At 37.6% G+C, this 24314-nt stretch overlaps 1 protein-coding gene across 3 annotated transcripts in view; it reads right to left on the reverse strand.

Moving 5' to 3' along the window:
* Window positions 1-24314, reverse strand: part of ARID1B (AT-rich interaction domain 1B) — a 326328-nt gene that overhangs the window by 285949 nt on the left and 16065 nt on the right. For all 3 annotated transcript variants that reach the window (XM_053937249.1, XM_053937248.1, XM_053937250.1), the window contains exon 2: window positions 7626-7820. In XM_053937249.1, the coding sequence (XP_053793224.1) occupies window positions 7626-7820 (195 nt within the window). The remainder of the gene's footprint in view (window positions 1-7625; window positions 7821-24314) is intronic.

Raw genomic sequence — 24314 nt, forward strand, 5'->3', positions numbered from 1 at the left:
AAAGTCTCTTCAACTGACTTAGGAGATTAATTCTGCCTACCCTTATATCAGCTAAAGCCAAGTCACCCAACCTCAGCAATGTGGTCCCAAAGTGAAATTGTAGTTCCAATGAAGTCACAGCAAATTTCCCAGTGACTTCCCCTTATCTTCAGCCCTATTTTCAGCTGCGAGAAACACACTCCCTGTTTTTAAAAAAGCATGTTCTATTGCCTCCCTTGCTTCCTTTGAGCAAGTCCAAATTTACAGACAAATGATAGCATCTTCTTAGAAACTCATACCATGATTTAAAATAAATAGAAAGAAATATCTGAGCTCCCTCAGGAATATTGGGAAATACAGTTACAATGTGGTTAAAAAAACCACACTGCATATGTGCATGATGGGTCGGGACATCATTTCAACCATTTGAGTGTCAATTATTCTTTGATTAATATTATTAACAAAAAATTACTATGACTATAAAATTAAGAGTAACAGTCAATTATTTCTTACCTACACTTTAAAACCCTCCTGGCACAATCATTGTATGACAGCTGTTGAACAGAGTAATGCAGCAGACTTTTCTTAAAGCAAGATGCTTATTTTACTTCAAATGTAAATAAACTCATGTCTCCTGCTGCCATGTAAAATGAGCTGTTCATAAGTAAGCGATTTTGTACCTTCCTAGTGAAGCAGCAAACAGCTCTCTGATCTCCACTCCTGATCACCAAATCTATTTTCTGCCTAACTCCAGTGCAGACTGACAGCTAATTCTGCTAGCAAATCAAGTTCCTAATAACAAAATAACTGCTGCTTCTTTAAACAACCACCTTTTTCAGAACACCAACAGAGAGGGCTTGCATGTTTTCCTCTCTAATGCCCCCACTTCCAAGCAGAACAACAAATGTGATTACAGCTATTAAATATTCCAGCTAAATGACAATCATTTAGCAGTAACAAAAATACATTTCATTTGTCGTAATACACTGATCATTCTTACACACTTTGTGTACAAATGTTGTCTGCCTCTTACTCCAGTTTGGATGTAAAAATTAGCATTTACTGAACATCATTACATGGTAATTCAACAAATAAAAATGTTGACCCAGCCTCATTTCTGAACCATCTCTCAACAGCTGAAAGATCAGTTCTTTTCCCTTTTCAACCTACATTTTTTTTCTGCACTGTTTCAAAGAATGATGGAAGCTACTGAAATGTTTCTATTTACCATAATAATGCAATTCCGTTACTTAAGGGATTTTCTTCGGTAAACAATTTCAGATGACCAGCATTAAGATGAAGAGCTAAACTATCATAAGGACCACAAACTTATTTCAAATTTGATTCTGTGATTATCTGTAATCTGTGCTCACCTCCCTCTATAGAGTGAATTACACTCAATAGAAGGGATAATTCTAAAGGAGACAATACAACATAAAGCCTTATCCAGCCATGAACTAAAGTAGCAGCCTTTTTTTTTCAATTTAGTCAATGAGGCTTAGTATACCCAAAAGAAAGAACCATGCTAAACATTTTCCTACAGTCTGCACAAGCACAGTACTTAGCATTTTCCCAAATCTGAAATTTAAAAATCCAATTTCTTTACATGACAAAGAGCAACAACTTTTCTTTGCAATTATTAACACTTGACTATCAAAAGACCCATTCTTAAAGATGACCTTACATGAAAGGCAACTAGCTATGACTTCTTGTCCCTTTTTCTGGTTCAAACTTTACATTATCCAGGAAGCAGCAGTTCTACTTGCTTTACTGATTTTTTTTCCTAGAGGTTTACAGAAGTTCAACAGGATAGCAGACCTATCATTCAAATAAAATGTTACTAAGGAATTATTTTAATTAGAAGTATTTATGTTTTTCTCAGAACAGGAAGTTGGAAAAAATAATAACAAAGTAGATTCATAATCTGCTAGTGACAGTTCCGAATAAATGCCCAGTGAAAAAAGCAAACCAAAATAAATGAAACAAGAAACAAAAACCCAAATAGAACACACACATACACATGCCACAAAAGCCATATCAAAACCAAAAGAAAAACAAAAGGCCCCCAAACCCCAAAGGTAAATCAAACAGAACTCTGGAAAAATGTACTTTTGAAGCACATGCTGATCAAAGCTTTACACTCCCTTCTTATGTGTGTGCATCAAATGTATCTATCAATCTTTAAGAAAAAGCAACACATATCACTATTTTGTCCTCTGCTGGTTGTTTTTGCGATTCAATCACATCGATTCATGCTCTGTTCTTGCAAAATAAATAGACCAAGAACTGAAAATGGTGCTTATTTTTTGTGTCTGCTCTCTTTAACAAGATTAACATCAATTGTGCTAACACCTACTTAGGAGCAAAAAACTGCAATGCATTTAGTATCATCTAGGTGCTGAGGGCAATTATACACACAGAGGACCAAAAAGGTAAGCACTTGACCAGTACTTGCTGTATGTATACAGAGCATTTTACGTTAATGGTCAGAGCCAAATATGACAGTAAGCCTCACTTTCTTGGCATACTTCAATCTTTTAGAATTAAAATTACCTCAGAAAGTAACTTACACAACCAGCCAACCAGCAGTAAACACGTGTGTTTGCTAGCTTTAAAACTCTATCTGCCAAGGCAACAGGCAACTGATTTCCTTGGCATAAACTCGACATTTCCAAGCTGGGACATTACCCAATAGGGGCACTGGAAACCCTTTCCTAAATGATGTAATCATGCTGCTGCTCCTATAGTTCTGGTTTACTTGCAGTTTCCATTACAATAAATCCTTGCTACATATTCCTAGAGGTTTTACAACTTTTTCTCCCCTTAAAAAAAATAAAAGTTACTCCACTTGAAACTTGCCATATAAGACAACAGCAGGCATATTTTCCTTACACCTCAAAATAACCCGTATATCAAAAAAGGGGAGAAATGGAATTAGTACTTCTCTGAATATCTACAGTTCCATTCTTAAAACAGTGAGGACACTGATAAAATTTGGTTTTGAATTCTGCAAATCAAGAATATAAAAAAAAGTTAAAGGGACCCTTTAATCTCATCGTATTTCTATAGCAAAAAAAAAGGAGAAAGAATAGACTGAGGCTCAGGCCTCATAACCTGTCTTGCTGCAAGCAGGCTCAAGGCACTAAGGCAACTGCATGATCAGTACTGAAATGTTCCATTTTAAATAGCTATTAGGAATGGCTGTTGTATGTGTCCATGCAAATATCTTTCATAAAGAATTTACTATGCATTATAGCAACACAATCCTATTTACACAATAAGTTGTTGTTCCAGTCCATCAAGTACACAAGGAATTTTAATGCATGCTAAAAAAAAATCAATTAGGCAATGATCATCTGATTAAACAGGCATATCACACCATTCAATTCTTTCAAACATATTCATAAATCCAAGCCTTCAAACTCTGAAAAAAACTTTCAAAACCTGTAAGTGAATATTTCAAGTATATGATTTTTAAGCTTAATGCAATGCCTCACAAAATAAAATACTGCATGCTATTATCATGAAAAAGCAACACCACTGATGACAAAAAAGCCCCTTATTTTGATCAGTATTATGAGGTCTTTTTATTTTTACAAAAAAAATGTCTTTACAAAGCAGCAGAAGGTTTTCCTACAGCACACAGTACTAAAGCACTTAGAGCGGGTAATCGAACTAAAGCCAGAAGGAACCAATCATGGCATCATCACCTACTTGACTGGGGTCGAAAAAGGGTGTGAGGCAGAAAAGAAGTTAAATAAAAAGCAAATTATTGTCTTTATAATCAGATCTTATTACTCAGGTAGTATTTCACTCATAGTGACATGTATTGCAAAATCAAGCCTGAAATTTTCAGGTGCTAGCTATCCCTGCATATTAGGATTTTAAGTTTTGACACCATCTCTTTGTAATTCCAAGTGATATCTAAAATACTGGAAACTGAAAGTTAAATCTGAAAGAATATTTTTCTGCTTTCTGGTTTTAAATACATTCCCTGGGTAAGGAGTGCTAATAATCCAAAAATTACATTAATCCCATGCAAACCAGGAGAGAGAGTTCATGAGATTATGAGATAGCTGTATTAAGACTTACAGGCAAGACTTACAGCATTTTAAAACCTTGTTGCAACTTCTGTTCCATTTATGAAGACTGACAACATTGGCACAGGTCATCTTGCTCCCAGCTTTTACTTGCCTTCTTCCCCCCTCTCCCACTGAAGGTGAATGGGAAAGAAACTAAATCCCAAGTTTCCTAACAATATAAAAATCTCTAAGTAATTAATTTTCCATATTAATACATCCTGACAAGAAATATGTTACCTCTGCAATCCTATAAATTAAGTATATGACTCTTTTTGGATCACCTTCCCTTCTCATACCTTCCCTTTTATATAGGTGTCAAATCAGTCCAAAGGCTTTATGTATTTATTTGACTCACACTGAGTTAACTGGACATGCCCTCAAAATCTTACAAAATGCTGCAGCATTCTTCAAACTGCTTAGCACTTTGTCCAAGGAGGCTATCATCCATCTTCACATGAAAATCTGTATCTCTGTTGTTAACTGTCAGAAAAGAAAGCTAAAATCTCAGGTTACCATTGCTTTATTTACAATCAACCTGCCTTTCCTATATGGCCATTTATATATCTCGACCTCTTTATCTTTAGCTGTATTAGTGTAAAGAGATTGCCTGGATTTCAAATTGTGCCCCTTATGTAAGGTTCAGTGTGTTGTGCTGGAGCTCATAATTGATAACTCATCAGAGATGAGTTCAAAACTCACTTAGGGGATCTGCTTTCTCTCTTCAGTCCTTTGCACAACATATCCCATGCTTTCCACAGTCACTTCAACATCCTGCAGTTTCCACATGGAATTTTAGGAGAATCTGGGGGTTTATTTGCACCTCCATATTTGTTGTCAAGCATGCCTAGACCAAACAGCAGTTGTAAGAGAACGACTGCAGCATTTCATAGATACCCCTTTTAAAACTGGTTAGCAGGCTGTGCTTGACACCCATGCTGCAGATACATAGGCTGGTTGCACCTGATACCATTTCATCTTTTTTATCCTCTTTAATCTTTTACTGCTTATGCCAGAGGCCTCCCTTCCTGAGAGCTCTTCCACCTCTGGGCTGCAGGCTGGAACACACTATTCTCTGCTGCAATATGACATAGACCAGCTAACTACATCTAGGCAATTATCTGCAATTCTACTACTTTCATTAATTTTAGCTCAATCTTTAGGGTGTTGTTTTTCATCTTTATTTCTTCATTTGCAGCATCCTGCAGAAGAGCCTGCAAGTTAAAATCTGTCAAGTCCCATAGTTCTAACCTCAAGCCACAACACTTGCTGACAAAGAGCCAGACTTAACATTTCAAGGTCTTCTTCAAAATTCAAAAATCTTCACAGTTTAACAAAAAGCCTTCTTGTTCCATCCAAAGAAACAGAGCTGACACCCTCAGCTGTCTTTGAGCAACAGAGAACTATAACTTAAAATAAGAACAATCTCCCTCATTGATGCTTCCCACCCTACCTACAGTGTGGCACTTCCACCCTCATAATCCATCTACTCAGTGCTATCTCTGCACAATACTTAAATCTGAGCACAGTATGTGTTTAAGGCCCAGTATTTTTTAACCAATCAAGTTTTTGGAAGTGCCTTGCGCTTTTGATAAATTCAATGTGACACTGTAAAGCAGTCTAATTTCCAGAAAGTGCTGAGATTCATCTTCTGAAACTTCTGGCAATATTATGTATTTTATATATATATGATATAAAGTAGGTACGTGCTACACAGTTTTAACAAGTGTAGCTAGGCTCTCCTTATTTAATATTCATGTCACAGGAGTAAAAATCCAGCCAGGAATCAAACTGTGGCATCCTGTGCCAAAGACAACTTACCACTCAGCTGGTAAGTTGGCAATTCAATTTACAAACCTGCATTCCTGCATTTTAATCCTTTGTACAAAGGTGGTAATATATGAGCAATATGAAAAGAACTGGATTCAGATCATTAGAGGTTCACAAACCAAACACACGAAGCTTTGGAGGCTGTCCAAAACAAAATCATGCCTAGGTGGTGATGTCCGTTCAATAAAAATTCAATGTCATAATTATCCTGTCCCTTTTTCCCCGAAGAGCTCCGGTGCTCAGCCGGCGCTGCCGCTCCGCCACTTAGGGCAGTGCTGCGAGGAGACGGATGGGGCCGGCAGCCAATGGAGCTGCCAGGTCATTGCCTGCTGACGGGTAATTTACAATTACCAAGCAATTAGCAAATGCACTGAAAATTCAACAGTCATCTCTGCGTAACACAGAATAACTCATTTTTAAATTAAAAATCTGTTTTAATAACTTCACTTTGGTTACAGATACACAGAGAAAAATAAAGCCTCCTTTATTCAATTTCAACTCCCTTTTGCAACTGACAAAATGCTTTGCTGCCTGAATCTAGCAACCAAATACACAGTCTGACATTTCTAAATTAAACAATCTTTTCGTTATCAGTAAGTATCTATTTAACAACAGAAAAGAATAAAAATTAAGACCTGTGATAATGATACTATAATATATTTGAAACTGTTATTTAATTAACTGCCTGATTAACATCTTGTCCTATTGGATGGTAATAACAAGAATTGGCCAGGCATCTATCTGCCAGGAGTCCAAAATTTTATTTTATTTTCTATATTTAACAATAAATGGCATAAAAAGAAGCTAATCTGTGACTGGTTAGTTGCACAAAACAAATGTTCTTTCCCATTAATGATCAAGTTACTAATCTGTTGTACTTACAAGGCAGTGTAGAGCTCTCACTGCCTACACTCACGTCCCTAATTTAGAAAAAAAAAAATTAGCAAAACATTAACTTCTTGATAACCTTGGTTTATTTCTCCCTCTTGAAAACTGCTGTATTTTCCTTAGTACATGGTATGCACATTGAGATTGACCTTCTTAAAAAGGGTAGGAAAAAAGCACAAGAGGTCTCCATCAGCAGTGAAATCCAAGTAGATAAAAAAGAAGATCCTTACCTTTCTATATACTCTGATATATTTAAAAAATCCTGATTTTAAAGAGTTGGTAAAAGAAAAAAAAATAAGAAAAGCTACAGACTCCTATCAAAATGAGGAGAAAAAAGAAAACCAACTACCACAACAACAAACAGCTGATATAAAAATTGAACAGTTTTGTATGCACTGGACTACGCTAACCTTGATGTACTAATGTCAGCTCTAGGTTTTCATCTTACATTTAAGTGTATGTAAGCCGGAGAGAAAGAGAACATAAAAACCCCTAACAAACCAAGAACAAAACAGCAACAGCAGCAAAGAAAAGAACCAAAAAATATGCAAGACTAAGTGGTGTCAACTGGAAAAAAAAAAAGAAAACTCGTGGCATTTGACATACTTCTTTCTCTCCAGAAAGATACCAGCAACAAACTAAATCCTGTTGAAACTGTAAGGGATTTCAGAAAACATTCACACTGTGAACATAATTTCTTTAGTTTTAAACAGTCCTTCATCCTCCTTCTGCACAAGAAATACTTATTTCTGACGGTTTTCTCTTGCACCCTCTGTATTACCGGAATGTCAGAAGGGAAGAGAAAGAGAGGAGGGAAACCAAAGCAACCCAGAAAAATCCTCCACAAACCTGTTGCTGTGGATACTGCATTCCTCCCATGGCTGCTGGGGCTCGGCCCTGCATTCCCACGGGATAGCGCTGGGGGCCGGGAGGGCCGTAGGACTGCCCGGGGTAGGGGCTGCTCTGCTGTGCCTGAGAGTGAGGGTTATTGCCCATGCCGTACAGCTGCGGCCTCTTCATCACCATCGGATCCATTGGACTGCCCTGTTGGCAAACACAAGCAAAGGAATATTTAAGACACGCAAAGAAAAAGGTCAGAATCATCATGCTCACTGCAGGCGAATTATACATGTGTTTTCTCAATGCTTTATACATCAAATATTGACTTGATGTACAAACTGGCAAAGTACTATACCCTGGGTTCTCTGATTAATTAGATGAGGTTTTGAATAGTAAGTTTGGGACTTCCATTCCATTTAAAACAACTTTAAAAAATATTTTACACTAAAACTTGAGGCTGTCTGTCACCTGTACAGACAGAGAGCAGAAAATCTGCCTAAAAAATTTCAGCTTAAGAAATAATTAAATATACTGCTACACACTGATAAGCATCACTGACCTTAACATTAAAACAAAAATAAAATAAAAACATAAATATTATCTCAAGAGACACACACAGTGGACAAGCCACTTAACCTTGAGAAAATGTCTGTTCTCTCACATAAAAAAAAAGAGAAACTGGGAAGAAAATAAAGTTTCCGAGAAGTGCAATGCATACAGAACACTGCATTTCAGCATTTTCCTGTTGCTTTCATGCACACTACTTAGTTTCCAGATCAAAAAGCAAGTCATAACCCACATTTTACATGAAAGTTTATTTGCTTCCTTAACAGACCTCAGAAAATCCAAACTGCAACCAGTGATGGAGGGGGAAGGGAGGTAAGGGAGGAAGTTTTATTTTTAGACTTTTTGGCAGCACTTACCAAGCCCTGTAACAGTTTCGGGACAGGTGTCAACCATTGTGCAGTATTACCCTCATGTTTTATGAGAACTAACTGAACCAGAAAAAATACCATACTTCGTGAAGTGCAGCCCTGTATTGTTAATATGACATCCATTTTTTAATTCCTGAGTTCTGGTTAGATTATTGGAAGAATGTGGGGGTAAGCTTTCCAAAAGCCTATCACAATCTCATCTCCACGAAAGTGGCAGATACCCCCCTCCTGCTCCCCCCTCCCCTCCCAAAAGACCTATTAATTCACCCAGCCAGCCCACTCCCCAACCAGGAGCAGGATTCCCTCCTGCAGCACATTTTGCACATGTTTTCCTGTAGCGCACTGCTGAACAGTTTAATTTAAAACCTCCTATGTAATATGGCTTCTTCATGTCCTTTCTGGCTATTATATACTGATGTTATAGTAATTATGACAATAACTAACATTTCCTACTCCCATCCCTGTTTCTTCTAATCACTGCTGTTTGTACTACTAACATGCTACTTTTTTTGTTCCTATCCAAAATATGCCCTTTCCAAAGTAGTCACTGCTTAATGAACTATTATTCTTTCCTTACTGCAAATAAAATCCATCAAACCTCATTTTTTTCCCCTGGCTGTCTCCACCATTACCAATACCAATTTTCCAGGAATGTCACCCAAAACTAATAAAGTATTCTGAATATGGGCACACTACACCTGAGGAGATGGAAATTATAACCTCCTCCTCACATGACATCTCCATTCACTTCAGAAGAGGACTGCCCTTTTTTGCTACCATAGCAAATTCCACATTCACTGCTAATTTTGGGTAAGTATTACTCAGCAATTTTCCCTTTATTGCTTGCATGCTCTGTAGCCAGATTAGAAGTTTCTATTTTTTGCCACAAAATGTCCCTGGGTAATTTACTATTTATATTTCATACTTTTCAAAATCAATGGTTCCTTAACCACTGCAGATCACCTGACTCACAACAACATTCTCAATTTTGATTTTTTTTAGGCCATCATACACTCTCACCACAGTTTCAACTAAAAACACAAAGGCTAAGCAGACGAACTGTAGATTCCTTCTTACAGTTCCCAGTGGAAAACTTACATTTCCTCCTATAGACCACAATATTTTATCTATGTTTACTTCTGTGTTTTAATGTTCAGTGTATCACCTGCCATATTCTTCTTCGCAAACATAAATCCTTATTCAAAGCGAGTCTTGAGCTTCCTCCATTAGATTCCCATGAAGCCAAACAGCACTTTTCATTGCTACCATCTTCTGTTTCATGGTATAATTTCCAGGTCTCATCTCCAATAACCACAATTACTTAAATTCAAGTTTAATTAATTTTGAGTGTAATATTTTCTTTTCTGCATCCAATTCTTAAATATAAACAATGCAGATAGCTACACACCTAAAACAATCTAACATTATCCATTATTAAGACTACTTTCAGGTGCGTATAAACTTTGCCAAACTTCAAGCATTTAGGCTGAAATTTTCCAGGGCATATGTATGCCTGAGGCTGAAATTCTCTGGAAAATTCAGCAGAAATAGTTCAGCTATGTCTTAGAATGAGGTCACAGAAAAATACATGGTTTATGTTCTCACATAAAACACTTGAAAATACCTCTTGAATACCATGCTTTGAGGCAGAGAATTTTAATTTCCCAGGGTGACACTGGACATTCGTGAAAGGCAAGGCATGTGCCCCTGTCAGAGAGAGCACCTGAATGTCACCAGACTGGGAGCACAGGAGGAATAAACAGGAGCACATGAGGGGCAGGGCAAGGCTTCTTCAGAGGAGTTACAAAGTGTATGGAAGCTGCCTTGAATTTGCCAGACAAAGGAAGAGGGACAATGAGTTAAAAAAGCAATGGAGACAGAAGTGAGGCAGAAAGAGCTGAAGGGGAGAGGAGGAAACAAGGTCAGGAGGCGACATGGATACAGGCCAAAGAGTCTCTGTCCTTTGGACTAGTGACCTCCAAGCAGCAGAGCTTCTGTGTGTGTGCTAGGAGAGTGAGCCTCACTGCCAGTGCATCCTTCCTTCCCTCCTTCTCACCAGCCTGCCATCACAACACTTCTCCGTGTTCTCTTCAGGTGAGCCATTCCTCTTTCCCTCGGGTGATATTCCTCCAATTCAGAAAGGTGGAGGGATGAAGAGCCTCAGATATTGCTATAAATCCAGTCACCAGGGGCTGCAGTGTCTCACACAACATGGGAATTGAGGGGGCTGTGGTCACTGGGAGGCAAGGGATTTGGACATACTCAGAATTTACTGTGAACACTGGAAGTTAAGAACCTGGACCAAGGACTGGAGATCCTTTGAAAGTGAGAGGGCGAGAGAGAGCAGTGACTGTGCCTGGACAAATTACTCGGACAATCCACAGGGACCCACCCTACCTATCAGTGCTGCCTGTTCCCTCCTCCCTCCAAAGATCTCAAGGAAAGAACAAGGAGTAGAGTGTTCTATGATCTCTAAGGTTGGAGAAGATAGACTTCGTGAGGAAACATTTCTCATCCTATACACTGGTTGGTCTTTATGAAGGGTGGCAAGTCACCACTGCTATTCCTGACTGCCTTCAGATTAAATCTCAACCTTCTATGTGGTGCAGCTAAAGGTGAAGACATCTACCAGTGACTCAGTGGCTGTCAATGTATTTCTGCAAGGCAAAACAAAACCAAAGAGCCAGTTCTCCCCCAGGCTTAAGAAAGATTATTACCGCAGCAGTTGAGAGCTCTTGGAATTAAGTTTGCCCTTGCACCATTAAGTGTGTCTCTTTCACAGATATGGCTGTCTTTAAACCCACAGTCACACTTCAGTCCTCACAGGCAGCATGTGTGCCTGCTCCAGGTATCCACCAGCACAGGGCGGTGAAGGGGCCAGTGTGAGCTACTGGAGCAGGGCTTCACTTATCATACAGGTAGTGAGTGAATGCAGGAGACGACTGTCCTACCATCTAAAGCAGCTGTGTGCTGCTCAGGCAGAAACGGACTCTACCTCTGCCACAGCTTTTCACTAAACCAAAAAAATTTCAAAATTTACCAATTTAATGCATCCTGACTTGAAATCCTGGTGCTTAAATTTTAAATGGTGGTGCTTTTAAATTGCAGGAAATGCTGCATATCTACAACTGCAACAACTTTTGAATTTGATGATAGATGTGCTCTGAAAGTGTTTCCAGAAACCGTGTGTTTCAAAAAATTTAACCTACAGCCATCAAAACCAGGCCAAACTTTCTACAACAATGCCTCCATTTCCCTTGTGTAAAAATGAAAAAAAAGGGGAAAAAATTCCAGCCCCAAAAATGAACAAAAAAGCCCCATAATTTCTTCAACACAGAACTGATTTTGGAATTTAATATGTCCATGATCAATACCACTGAAAACTCTGCAACAAAAAGACAAATTTTGTCTTAAGAACAGTGTATGGTGAGGAAGACCTGGAGCCATACACTTAACAGAAAGATAAAAGAGCTCCTCATCAAGTACTGTCTGCCTTACAGTGAAGATAAAAATTTCAATGTAAATTTTTCCAGCTTTAATGCATGCACAGTTTTTTAGCTTTATCAGTCCTGTAGACTTTCTGATTTCATTCTTATAGCAAGACTTTCTCACATCCATGATATTTTGAAAACTTAGAAGAAGTTGCTAATTGTGACATATTATAATCTTATTTGAAGTTTCCTCTAACGTAATTTATTAAGTTCCAGTATTTTCTTTAACATCAGTTCCAACAATTTTCAGAGACGAGTTTTTAGTGACAGGATGATTATTAGATGTATCAATCTCTTTATGCTGCAGGGATCATAACCCAACCCCTCCACAAGTGCTCTCTAACATCTACCAAAAATGACAGCATTGCTCTAACTGCATCACATTCCTCTAAAACCCAGCATGCATGTTTGACTATGAATGGATGATGTGTGTATTTTCACATCTTCCGTGCTTTTACTTTCTATTACATGCTGTAGAGCAAAGTTTTAATCACTTATTAAATTTTATTTTAGTGTCATTGTAGTAATCAACATCCATTTGTTTCTTTTCCTGCCTTTACAGAACAGTCCAATTTTTCTCTAGTGCTGTTTTACTCCTAATACACACTCCATTTTACATACTCCATTTTGCCAGTTTATCTGGAGTTTGCTCATGCTATTTTTACTGCCATATTCTTCTAGGCAAGCCTAGATGGATTCTGCCTTTTGCTTCTTATTCCGCACCTCCTCTTCAACTTGCTGCATTTCATTAAAATTGAGTAGAACTGCGGTTCCTCAAAATACCTCAGTCTTGTTCTTTGCTTCAGTCCACAGAAATACCATAATTTATAACCCCTTTATTATAACACCTATCTCATGTCAGGATCCGATTCATTTGCACATGTACTATCAGGCTTTGTGAGAACAGAGCATTTCATAAGAGTTCCTGCCTATTATGTGCCTCATGAGCACCTTAAAATACCCAGTGGAAGGTTTGCTTATGATTTCAACAGGGCCAAGGTTTCATTCCCAGTCTTTAGACTGACAATACAACCATTAAGGTAGGACACTGAAAAATCTAAACTACTTACTAATAGTAACTGACAATCTTTTTCTCATACCTGCTCCTTTCTTTAATGTATTGTGTAAAAGAATACATAAACTCGCCATTCCTGCTATATGCAGAAGTGAAAAAATTAATATTCTACATCCACTTGTAAACTCAGTATCACCACCACCGTCCTGGTCTCCTCCCATCCAAAATGATCAAATAAATCACCTCACCCTGAAGTACCTGGAGATTCAATTTTGCCTTTTCTAAAGTGATAGAAAAATACACTACCATTTTCTTTAGTCATTTAGCCAGTGTTTTCCAGTTACAGTATCTACACTCAGATCTGAGGCAGCTTGCACAAGAGAATAACTTGAGAAGCAGTCTGATCAAACCAGTTCTTACTTTTAAGGCATTACTGATGTTATGCACACATTACATATATATATCCACTATTAAGTTATCAACTAGTGCTTCATTTCTAACAACAAAATGTTTATTTGAATGATATTTATGAATATGAACAACACCAGTCACTGTCCCAAAATACAACTAACATTTCCATTTAAAGATGCCACAAAGACCCTCACCACTGAAAACTCAATACAGGGAGGAGTGAGAGACACTTTAATAAGGTCACAATGGGATTTAGATGTGAATCCCATGCAGCTAGTGCTCTTTTCTACAAGGTAGACAGAGCAATTCACTAGAAGATGAGTATTTACATGAGACATATAACTACTTTTCAAGTGAAAGTGTGCTTTTCTGATTAAACAAAAAAAAATTGAAAGAGGACAACCGCAAATGCAGTGATTTAAAGCAACTATAAGCCACAAAGTATCCCAAGTAATGCTCCATCATTTGTGCCTGTAACAAAGCAATATGAACTCAACACTCTCAAGTAGGCTTCTCCTCAAACTCCTAGAGCTATGAATACAATAACTCTTTGTTTATTCATTGATCTGCAGCCAAAGCTTCTGTCTCTATATTAAAAAAAAAAAAAAAAAAACAAACATGCCTCTGTAAAAAAACCAAAGCCTTGAAACCTCATAATAAGTAAAGACAGTTGACAATCGGTTACCAACATTCCAAGGAAGACAGGCATGGAGCTCTCAACTCCATGTCAGGCACCAAGCCACAAATTTATCGCTGAAGATAATCACAAGTATTCACTATAATAAGTGACACAGCTGGCTTGAGGATGGAACAACTGCAGAAAAGATAATCCACTCCTAGATAATGTCATCATTTGTATGAACATGTACAAGGACACCTCAGCCACCATTTTTACATGACAAAAGAGGGAGTATCAAAACAAGTCTAGTGTGTTTCAATATCCATTTAAGAAAGTTGCAAGCAACTATTTAAAAAGTATGAATGTACAGCATTAAATCCTAACATTAATAATAAAGTCTGAGAGGTGACTAGTAAACATGCTTTCTATTTTTTGAAAAAGGAAATCTACTATCTGTTTTACTAAAATTTTAATTTTAAAAGGCAATTGCACAAACACAATATACAATAACCAAAAACATAAGCCTATGGTGAAAGAAAATCCAGTAAATGAAGAAGCACACACTAGCAGAGTTTTAACATAAACAGCCATTTTGCGTGTCTTAAAGGCTCTGCATACCGTCTGATTTCAGCTTCAGGGAGGTATCAGAAAGATTATTTACCACTCAAAACAGAAAGTATGTAATTAACAAGGCAAAAGAAAAAAAAAAAATCAAAGCTATGCCCCACAAGGAAACAACTGCTACTTGCCTAGAACAATAACAAATAATTTATACAAGCAACTGTTCCTACAGGGTGAGGTAGAAGGATATACTGTTTTTCAGCCTTCTTCTGAGTCCTCTTTAACACACACTACCTAAAAGCTGTAAAGCCTGTGTATCAGCCATTCTCTATAATTTTGCATATAGATAAAACTAAACAACTACTGAAAGAATAAACCACAATAAACATAACAAAGAAAATAAACCTGTTTTTAATGAAATGTACATAACTAACCTCTTCAGTTGCCACTACAAGTGCATGCAAAGGTTAAGACAACATCAAGAAGCAATTATACACATTAACACAGCTGATGGCCAAAACAACCCTAGGTTTCTGACAAGTTGACATGGATATACAGCCCAGAACCACTGCCCCTTAAGTCGCCTTTGTCATTGCCAGCTACTGACAGCTAATAGGTTACTCTGAAGTCAGCTTAATGTGTGTCATCTATCCTCTTCACACCTGAACATTCAGTTTTCTCCTGTAACCCACTTTCCTAATATGGAACTTTTTCCAGGAAGTACTGGGGAATTATAGTCCTGTCTTTAGATTTGTTTTCTCCAACTTGGATGCCCCTACAAAGAAGACTACTTTTCTTCAGGCATGCAGAAGCTCTACTCCCCTCCTCACCAAGTTTGCAGCAAATTCTAGTGCAGCAGAATTCAGGGGTTCTTCTAGCAAACCTATCTGCAACTATACAACAGGTCACTCATTCCAGCTGCTTCTCCTATGTGCTGCCACATCATGACCACACTTTGGCTACTCCAATCCACAGTCCAGTCTGAACCTAGAACTGCCTGTGTTGGATGGTTTTGCACCAATACAACAGCTTTGGCACTGGAGCACGGTCAGACACAGGCAGAGCTCTCAGTCTGGCATTTCAACTGTCAAAATAGCAACCCCCAGTAGGAGAGCAAGGCAGATAGCAAGGGAAAATAGTAACCTAAAGTTCTTAGGCTAGATTTACCACTGGATGCCTCAAAGCTTTAAGGCCTCCTCAGTAGCCAAGGCTATGGCTCAACAAGGATGAGAAAATCCATTCATAAACCCAGAAAACCAAGTTTAAAAAAGCAAAGCCCCTCCCAGAACACCAGTTCCTTCTATTTTGTCTGGCAAGGAGGTTCTCAGCTTCTTAGACAAGTAAACACCTTCACTCACTGTGCATGGCTGCCATCTGGAACTCAGAAAAAAAAATTCCCTTACCTACTTTGTACAGCTCTTAAACAAACACGGCGTTAGATGGACAGAAAAGGATGTACTAAAAATAGTGTCCGTCAGCCAAGGAATAGAGCACTGCCCTGAGTGGAACGAAGGGAGCTCTGCAGGAAGGCTGCCTGCAGAGAAGTATTGCAGTAAGAGGGGGAAAATGCACAACGTCCTAAATATAAGTGACGGGAGGGAGGGATGCAAATGGAAAAAAATCCCACATCCACTTCAAATTTTAAAGAAAAAACTTCCTAAACTTAATATTCACATGGATCTGAATACACTTTTTCAACTACTTGGCTTTACTCACAGATATAAAATTAAAAGTTAGATGTATTTAATTGCTGGAAAGAACGCTAGCTGAGAAAGTGACATTGTGGACACTGGAGATGACAGAGTACCCGCAAAATGGTATAACCAATCACATCTAGGTCAGAAGCCAAAAGTACATACAGTTAGCTGCAGATTTTTTCCACTCCCAGCGATATATATAGTTCTATATTAACACACACTCACACACACACACAAAGGTATGCTGGTCATATATCCTCAGCATTTATGGCAAATTATTAATCAAGTCCCACCTGAAACAATTTGTTAAATTGATTTTAATCACTGGGCCTCTCATGTGAAGCTTTGTATAATCAGCATTTCATTTACAAAATTAATTGCCTGATTGATTCTCAAGAGGCAGTAGCTGTCATTACACTGCTGTCATAACTTTTGAGTAGGGGTGTCACAACACTGAATTCTGACAGTATGAAGAGCACTGCTATTTAAAAAATGAGGGCGGGGAGGTAGGGGGGAAACAAATACAGTGATTTCACAGAATTGCTCTTTAGCCCGATAGAATGTTAAAACCATTTCCCAGCAGTTTCAGCCAGCCTCCCTGTTTTCCATTCAATGAATAATGCGCTACTCAGCTATTCAGTATCTTTACTTAGAGGCAGGTTCATTTAATTCAATTTTATCATAGTTGCGGTTGCATAAAATGAGTTTGTTGTTGAATATACAAAAGATTTAATCACAGGCCACTCTTAAGGTTATTTGTAGAGCAAAGTTTGACTTTCAAACACACGGAACTTTTTTCCACATCCTAAAGCTTCAGGAAAGCTATTCTCCTTTTTTTTTTTTTTTTTTTTTTGTTGTTGTTTTGTTTTGTTTTTTGGCTGCTGTTTTTTAAACAAAGCAAAGCAAACCGTAACTTTACAGAACTTCTCTAGGAGCTCCTTTAGAAAGCTTTTTTTTCTCCCCTTGTCTTATAAGTTGTGTATAAGCCCTGGAGCCCTGCCAGAGTAGGAAGCAAAGCTCCTGTATTTGCTGTAGTTACTCCTATACCCATCGCTACTATATTCTTGGAAAAGACCAGTGCTCTGGAGAGGCGGCGCAGGCCAGCGGTTAGGGCACTGAGTCATGAGACAGGACTTCTATTCCTGGCTCAGCAGCTGACCTGATATGCAAACATGAACACAACACTTCACCTTCCTGTGACTGGGTTTTCACTCTCATAACAACAAGTGTTATATGCACTTTTAACAAGAAAGGACACATGAGGACTTTGGGGAGACTGATGTCAGTTACTGGGCAACAGGAAACAGGACTAGGAGTTAGGAAGGGTAGGCTAAGGGAGGAAAACCTCCCAAACTTGTAGATGTTGAAATGGAAAAATTGCATCGACAGGCTGCAACAAAGTACTCTAAACTTTCAGAAACCTACACTCCAAAGAAAAAAGATCCCTACAAGCATCTTAAAAAGGAGTGAAAAAAAGGAGAAAAGATGACCTCAAATTTCTGCTGCTAGATCACCTGGAACAGTATTAATGCCTTTGAAAAAAATCATCTATTTCTAAGATAAGCTCAAAAATAAGCCCCTGAACAGCTCAAATTCAGCCTTATACATTATAGATTTCATCAAGTGTTCATGAATGAAGCAAATATAAAATTTCTAGGCCATGTTCTGAGATTACACTATTACAAAAAAAAAGCAAATGACAACTCTTCAAAAACTGAATTATACTTACTGCTAGTATTTGTAATTGACCTCACCAGAGCAATTCCATAATAAATCAGAGTCCAGGTAACACTCGAACCTAGCAGATACTCTAGACAACACAGCCCCTTTTCCTACCCCCCAATTCTTACTCTCATCCCTAACTATTGTCAAATATTATCTTCCATTCTTCTCTGCAAAGTGGTCTGCCACTTGAGTGGCTTTATGCAATTTTCTTCCCTTTTTGCAGGTGTCTGAGTTCATGATGAATAAAACTGGGGAGGAGGTGAGACACAAACAGGAGGACACCAGAACAAATATCATTGACAAAATTGATAGATTACTGAAACACAGAAGCATAAAAAAGTAAAAGAATGGAAAACTCCACCAAACAAAAAAAAAAGCCATTAGCTGTTTTCCTTCTCCATAGCCATAACATGAAATTTCAACTTAGGGAGGTTCAGAAAGTTCTGTCCACACTGAGAAATTGTTGCCAGAGTTTTAAGCTATATCCTTCTGCCACACCAGTAAGAGTTCAGAAAAAGGAGGGAATCAGTCACCCTACTTACAACACGGGATAGCAGACTGGGACACTAAAAAGCAGTGCAAAGCACTGATTTTCTGTATTTATTGGTTTCTAGTTTCATAGCAGGTAGCTTACTGATTAATCAAACATCTCCTCTTTTCAAGCTCAACTTTCTTCTTTTTTAATAGATAAAAAAATGGTCTTCATTAAAACAAGAAAACAGGGGAAAGCCCCTAGCTAGAGCCAATATATGCAGAATTCCTAAAAGCATATATTTAGCACCAGGGTAATTGGAAAGCAAACTTAGCTCTACAACAGAAGTCCTGTCACTTCGTCAACTGCCAAGAAACTTCTCTTGCAACATATTTTCTATATTAAAACTGCTTCCTGTAGAGGCTGAAAAAATTTAGTTGCAAATAGTGCAAAATTTTAAGTTACCTGGAAACAAATCAGTTCATCTTTTTTTTACCATCATTCCATTATGATCTCTGTAGCACACTGGTTGAATATCGCAAAAATAAAGTGTCCCAGTTAGAGACACATCAGCAGCATCAGCTCAGCCCAAGGGTCCGCTACAAACAGATAATGCATCTGGAGCTATACACCTGTATTGTGGAGCTGGAGCAATAGAATCTTGGTAAGTACCTGCCTGTGATTATTTTCCATTTACAATGACCTTTCTCATCAACACAGACACTGTCAGCAGCATGGAACTACCTGGGCAGGAGCAAAACAAACAAAAATTCACAAGCAACTAGAAAATGGGGGAGGGAGGTTGTAAGTAGATAAGGTAAAAATTAAAATCAATCACCAGAACAAATTACACTTATGAGTGGGAATTTTCATTATTGATTGAAAACATTTAATAGTTAAGTTATAAATTAGAAGAAACAATAAACTGAAGGTCGAAGCCCTTGTATCACTTGAGAAAACAATGTGACTAGAAACCATGAATCTGCACACATGCCTACAATTCACACCCGCTCTATTGTATAATGTAACTGATTCCCAAGTATCATTTTACAATTCTGATTAGGTCTTACAAAAATCTTGTTTATTAAATTGCTTTCTTTAGGCATTCATAACTGCTAATTTGTTTCCAACTAAATCATGTATCATCTGAAAAAGACTACATTGCAACAGCAAAATGACACTCCTGGGATTACACTCCATCTAGATTTAGAATTAAAAGGACAAAAACTAGATGAGTTGTACATTTCACTTTGAAGGTAGTGGTGTTAACACCCTTCAAGGAATTCTAAAACTACTAGTGCACTTAGCATGTAGTAGCTGTACTGAAACAAACATAGCAAGTCAAAAACTCAAAATATTAAGGGATCTGTTAAATCCTTGAATTTTATTTTCTACAATTAAAATAACCTAATCAACATATATGTATTTATACAAACATTTTCAAAGCAAAATAGCTTTCTGCTATTATTATTTAAAAGCTATGTTGATTTTAAAATACTGTCAGCTCTAATTCCTACATGTTTTAAACAAACTTAAAATTTTGCAGAAATTTGGGAATGACTTTCAAAGAACTCTAGAAAAATGACCTCCAGAAAATGTATCTCAATGTTAATACAAAGTTCAATGTGGCTCACTCAGGGTCAAAAAAGTCAGACCTGGGTTTCAACCAGGTCAAATTCTGGTTTATCCTAGAACCTTCACCTATTTCTCAAAACTGGCAGAAGTCACTAAGTCTTCATTACTCTTCTTGCAATCACAACAAAGGGGACAAATTCTTCCACAAATCCTGGCAGACTATGAAACATCCCAAAGCATCTCAGCTCAAACACATGTGTATAACACACATCTAGGTAAGTGCAGAAACAAAGAAGTAGGATTAACCATGGGTACGAACATCTCTGCAACAAATCATGTAGGATGTTCTGAATTAAATGCATAGTTTTAGTACAACTACTATCTGGGACTTTCAGTTTCTATACAAAGAAGACGTGTTTTCAATATACGATCATAATTTTCTTTTAATATCACACCATTTAAAATTAAATTAAAAATCAGCATGTGAGATATATGTGGTCTGAGAAATATGAAAGCAGGAAAGATGATCTACTTCTTCAGTATTTCTCATCCAAAAAAAAAAAAAAAAAAATTAACAGGAAACCTGATAATGCCATATTCATAGAACTGCCTTCCCTCTCCCACAGCTGAAACCATTATATTTTCAAATTCTCTCTTCCTGAAAACTCTTGGCTTTTTTCCACTTCTATGCCCACCTCTTATTTCCCAGTCCTTAAGAGAGTCCACTTCAGCCATCATGCAAAAACACCAATACAGCTATCTAAAAGCACTTCAAAGCAACTTCTTTATTTGTTAGAGAGGATCTTCAGGATTAATGAGCCCCCTTTGGGCACAACCTGAAAGAGAGTATTCCCAACTTCCTAAAATTGCTAAATCTAGAACAGAAGTAAAATTAACAACCAGATTAGACTGGAAGGAAAGAGAAGGGAATCGCTACCTTCATAAACACGGAAGCAGTAGAGCTACAGGGAATCTTTCCTGTAAGTCTGAATAAGCTATTTCTGGGGGCAACAGCTATTTGAGTATATTTACAGCTAAACCTTCTCCAAGGCGGCAACTTACATCAGCACCTTCCTGCAGCTGTTGAGGGCTCAAGACAGTCCACTCAGTCAAAATCACTTGGCCTAGTCAGAAAAGGTCATTTAGCAGCAAAGACAGATGTTTCTCAGCTGACATAACCAAAAGGGAAAATGAAGCAAACAAACTCAAAGACTCATTTTAGCAACAAGGTATCTGCAATTCCAATTTTAGGTATTGTTCCCTTTAGAAAGATGCTATTCATCTGACATTCATTTTTAACCTTCAATTTAGATTAAAGAGCTGCAGATACCACACGTAAAATTCTGAAACATATGTTCCCTTTATTCTTCAAAGAATATAAATCTTTACTTAAGGCCACACTGTTCACTTCATATCTAACCTGACATTTCAGCTAAAACCAGCTCCTCTGCTGAGTACTATCATTTCTTGAACACATTCTTCCCCTTCTCACTTCTACACTCCTACCCACAGTTGTTTTACTTTTTTTCTGCTCAGCTCTTTCATGCAAAAAGAAATTGAATAAAAAAAGGAAAACAAACTGATTACACACCAGAAATACTGTCAAGTATGAAAATGAAATGCTACACATTTTTAAACCACACTGCTCAATGCCAGAGAAGAGGAGACACTGGTTACAAAGCCAACACAGAAAAATAATCATTTCAGGAAGAAATACACCTGAACATCTGACAGCCAAATAAAATTAAAATAGGATATTGCACTCAAAAATACACAAACGTCATTAGACTATTTTGACAGAAACACAGAGTTTCCAAACAACAAAAGTAACTCAGAAACTTGGAATAATCCTGAAGGAATACATATACCCTCTCACACCAATTCTATGTAAAGTTCAGCTTGCACAAAGCTCTGGGGAGAGAAGAGGAAAGAGTAAGTATAAATAATTCTTTTTTGCTCAGTCTGTTACTACTACAGGACAGATGAACATCTGCCATGAATGTTAGGTCTGCCTTATACTGTCAAAGAGCTGACAGATAGATGAAATGACCTCTTAGTGTCACTTCAAGCCCTGCTCTTCTATGATTTGGAGGTTATTACATCACCTCTATTTTATTACAAGGTTTCTCCCATTTCTGCAATTTTTCATTCCAAGTCATAATCCTCAATTTCTAGCAAAACTAGACCACATGGACATTACAACACTACAAACATACTAGATACATTGATGAAAGAAAATTAATGGAATAAAAAGAGGTATGTTTTTCAAACCAATCTTTTCACAAGGAGTAAAATATATGTAAGAAAAACTGTTTCTAAGTAATTTATGTTGATATTTGCAGAAACTGCGAAAATACTGTAAAAAATGTTTACATATTCCTGTTTTTGGGGAGGTGTGAATGTAGGGATGAGATGAGCTGTGTGCTAAACAGCAAAGGTGATATGGGGAGAAGACAACCGGAGAAGATGGCAAACTTCAAAGCACCATCCATGTGAATACTTCTCTCTAGGTACCCACCTTTGAAGCAGGCAGGAGACATCAACCCTACCAAACATACCTTCTACACATCATCACCCTTCTCCTGACTATACTGCACACCAACAGGGCTCCTGCACCTTCCCCTTCCTCTGAATCCAATTTGAGATGCTCCTTGCACAATCTGTGCCTAGCAAGTCAATTATGATCCTGTCTTGTGTAAAGATCAATAAATTTCAGCAATTCTCCAAACAATTAACATTTTTGGAAGCAGTTTTTTCAACTTCATCAAGGAAGCTTCTTCCTGTGATCCATGGAAATACATGCAATTAGAGTCACAGCAAAACAAAACTCAAGGAATAATGAGAAACAGCAGACAAAAAGTTCCAACACAGAACTCATTAGACAGCCACACACTATTCCACCTGTTGCGCTGTACACCGAATACTGGTAAAATCACAGGGGGGCGAAAATGCAGATATATCCAAGCAGCTAGGAACATGAATTCTGATCCCTCTTTATATCCTATTGTTATCCACAACCCAGGAAGCTGTTAATTGGCCTAAGTAATTGGCTTAAATACCCAAGTCCCATTATAAAAATATACTATAAAAATGCTTAGACACTTATCACAACCAAGAAATTCTTAAATAAAGTTCAAAGCTGAAAAGGCACAAGGGACTTGTCTACACTGAAGTAAAAACATGCATAATTATACCAATATAACTATCTCAGTGTGGAAACTTTCTCCAGCATAAGAGTACCCTTTCCCTCTTAAGCTTACATGGTTTGGAAGCAAAGTAAGATAAACCACAAAAACTCTTATTCTGGTATAAGAGTGTCTCCATAGGGAGTTATATTGGTATAATTATAGCATATAATTATAGCACATAGTTGTACAGTTTAGACAAGAACTAGATGCCCAGTCCACATATATTTTCTAGCAAAACAAATGGTTATCAAATTCCAATAGAGTCACATAAAATACTTAGCTTTTATTTTTGTTTGATGCACCTTCTTCATTTTAAAGTGATGAATTACTTCAATTAATCTTCCTTGAAAATGCTTTTCTCTCTCTATTCTATATGGTAATACAATGTTCTTCTGGTGGAGGCATTGTAAACTAACACTTCGAGAATGGCTGCGGTATCTCCCACACTGATTTAGGCTCTCATATAAAGCAAGTGGTGAGAAATCAGGTACAAGGAAGGAATAAGGTGCTGTTTACACATTTGACTGTTAGACTCGCACCTTTTATAGTACATCCCCAGCCACTTTAAACAGTCAAGTGCTTCAATAATTTAGTCTCTATCCTTCTGACAATTTCATTCTCACCTCATTTGCTATAGAAGTTAAAACATTTCAGTCAACCTTGAGGAAGCCATGCTTCCTCCTCCTCCCCCTGTACATACTGGGGGAAAAATAGTACATCTGAAAATCATGCCTCGAGTTGAACCTCAAATTATAAGAGAGAACCGAAAAGGAGATACAATCTTTTAACACTACAAAAGACTCTTCAGAATTTTTTGAAAACAAGCAATTTTCAGAGGATACATAACTCTGAAACCTAAGCCTAAGCCAAATAAACTGATGCCCTTTGTGAGAAAGAACCCTTAAAAAGGATGCAAACAAAAATAACGTTGTGCCAGCCTCCAAAAAGTGCAAAGCACTGACATCCTGCTACAAAGATACCAGTGAAATTATTAATCACAAAAATATTT

Source organism: Vidua chalybeata, chromosome 3, assembly GCF_026979565.1.
Source record: "Vidua chalybeata isolate OUT-0048 chromosome 3, bVidCha1 merged haplotype, whole genome shotgun sequence".
Classification (NCBI taxonomy): domain Eukaryota; kingdom Metazoa; phylum Chordata; class Aves; order Passeriformes; family Viduidae; genus Vidua; species Vidua chalybeata.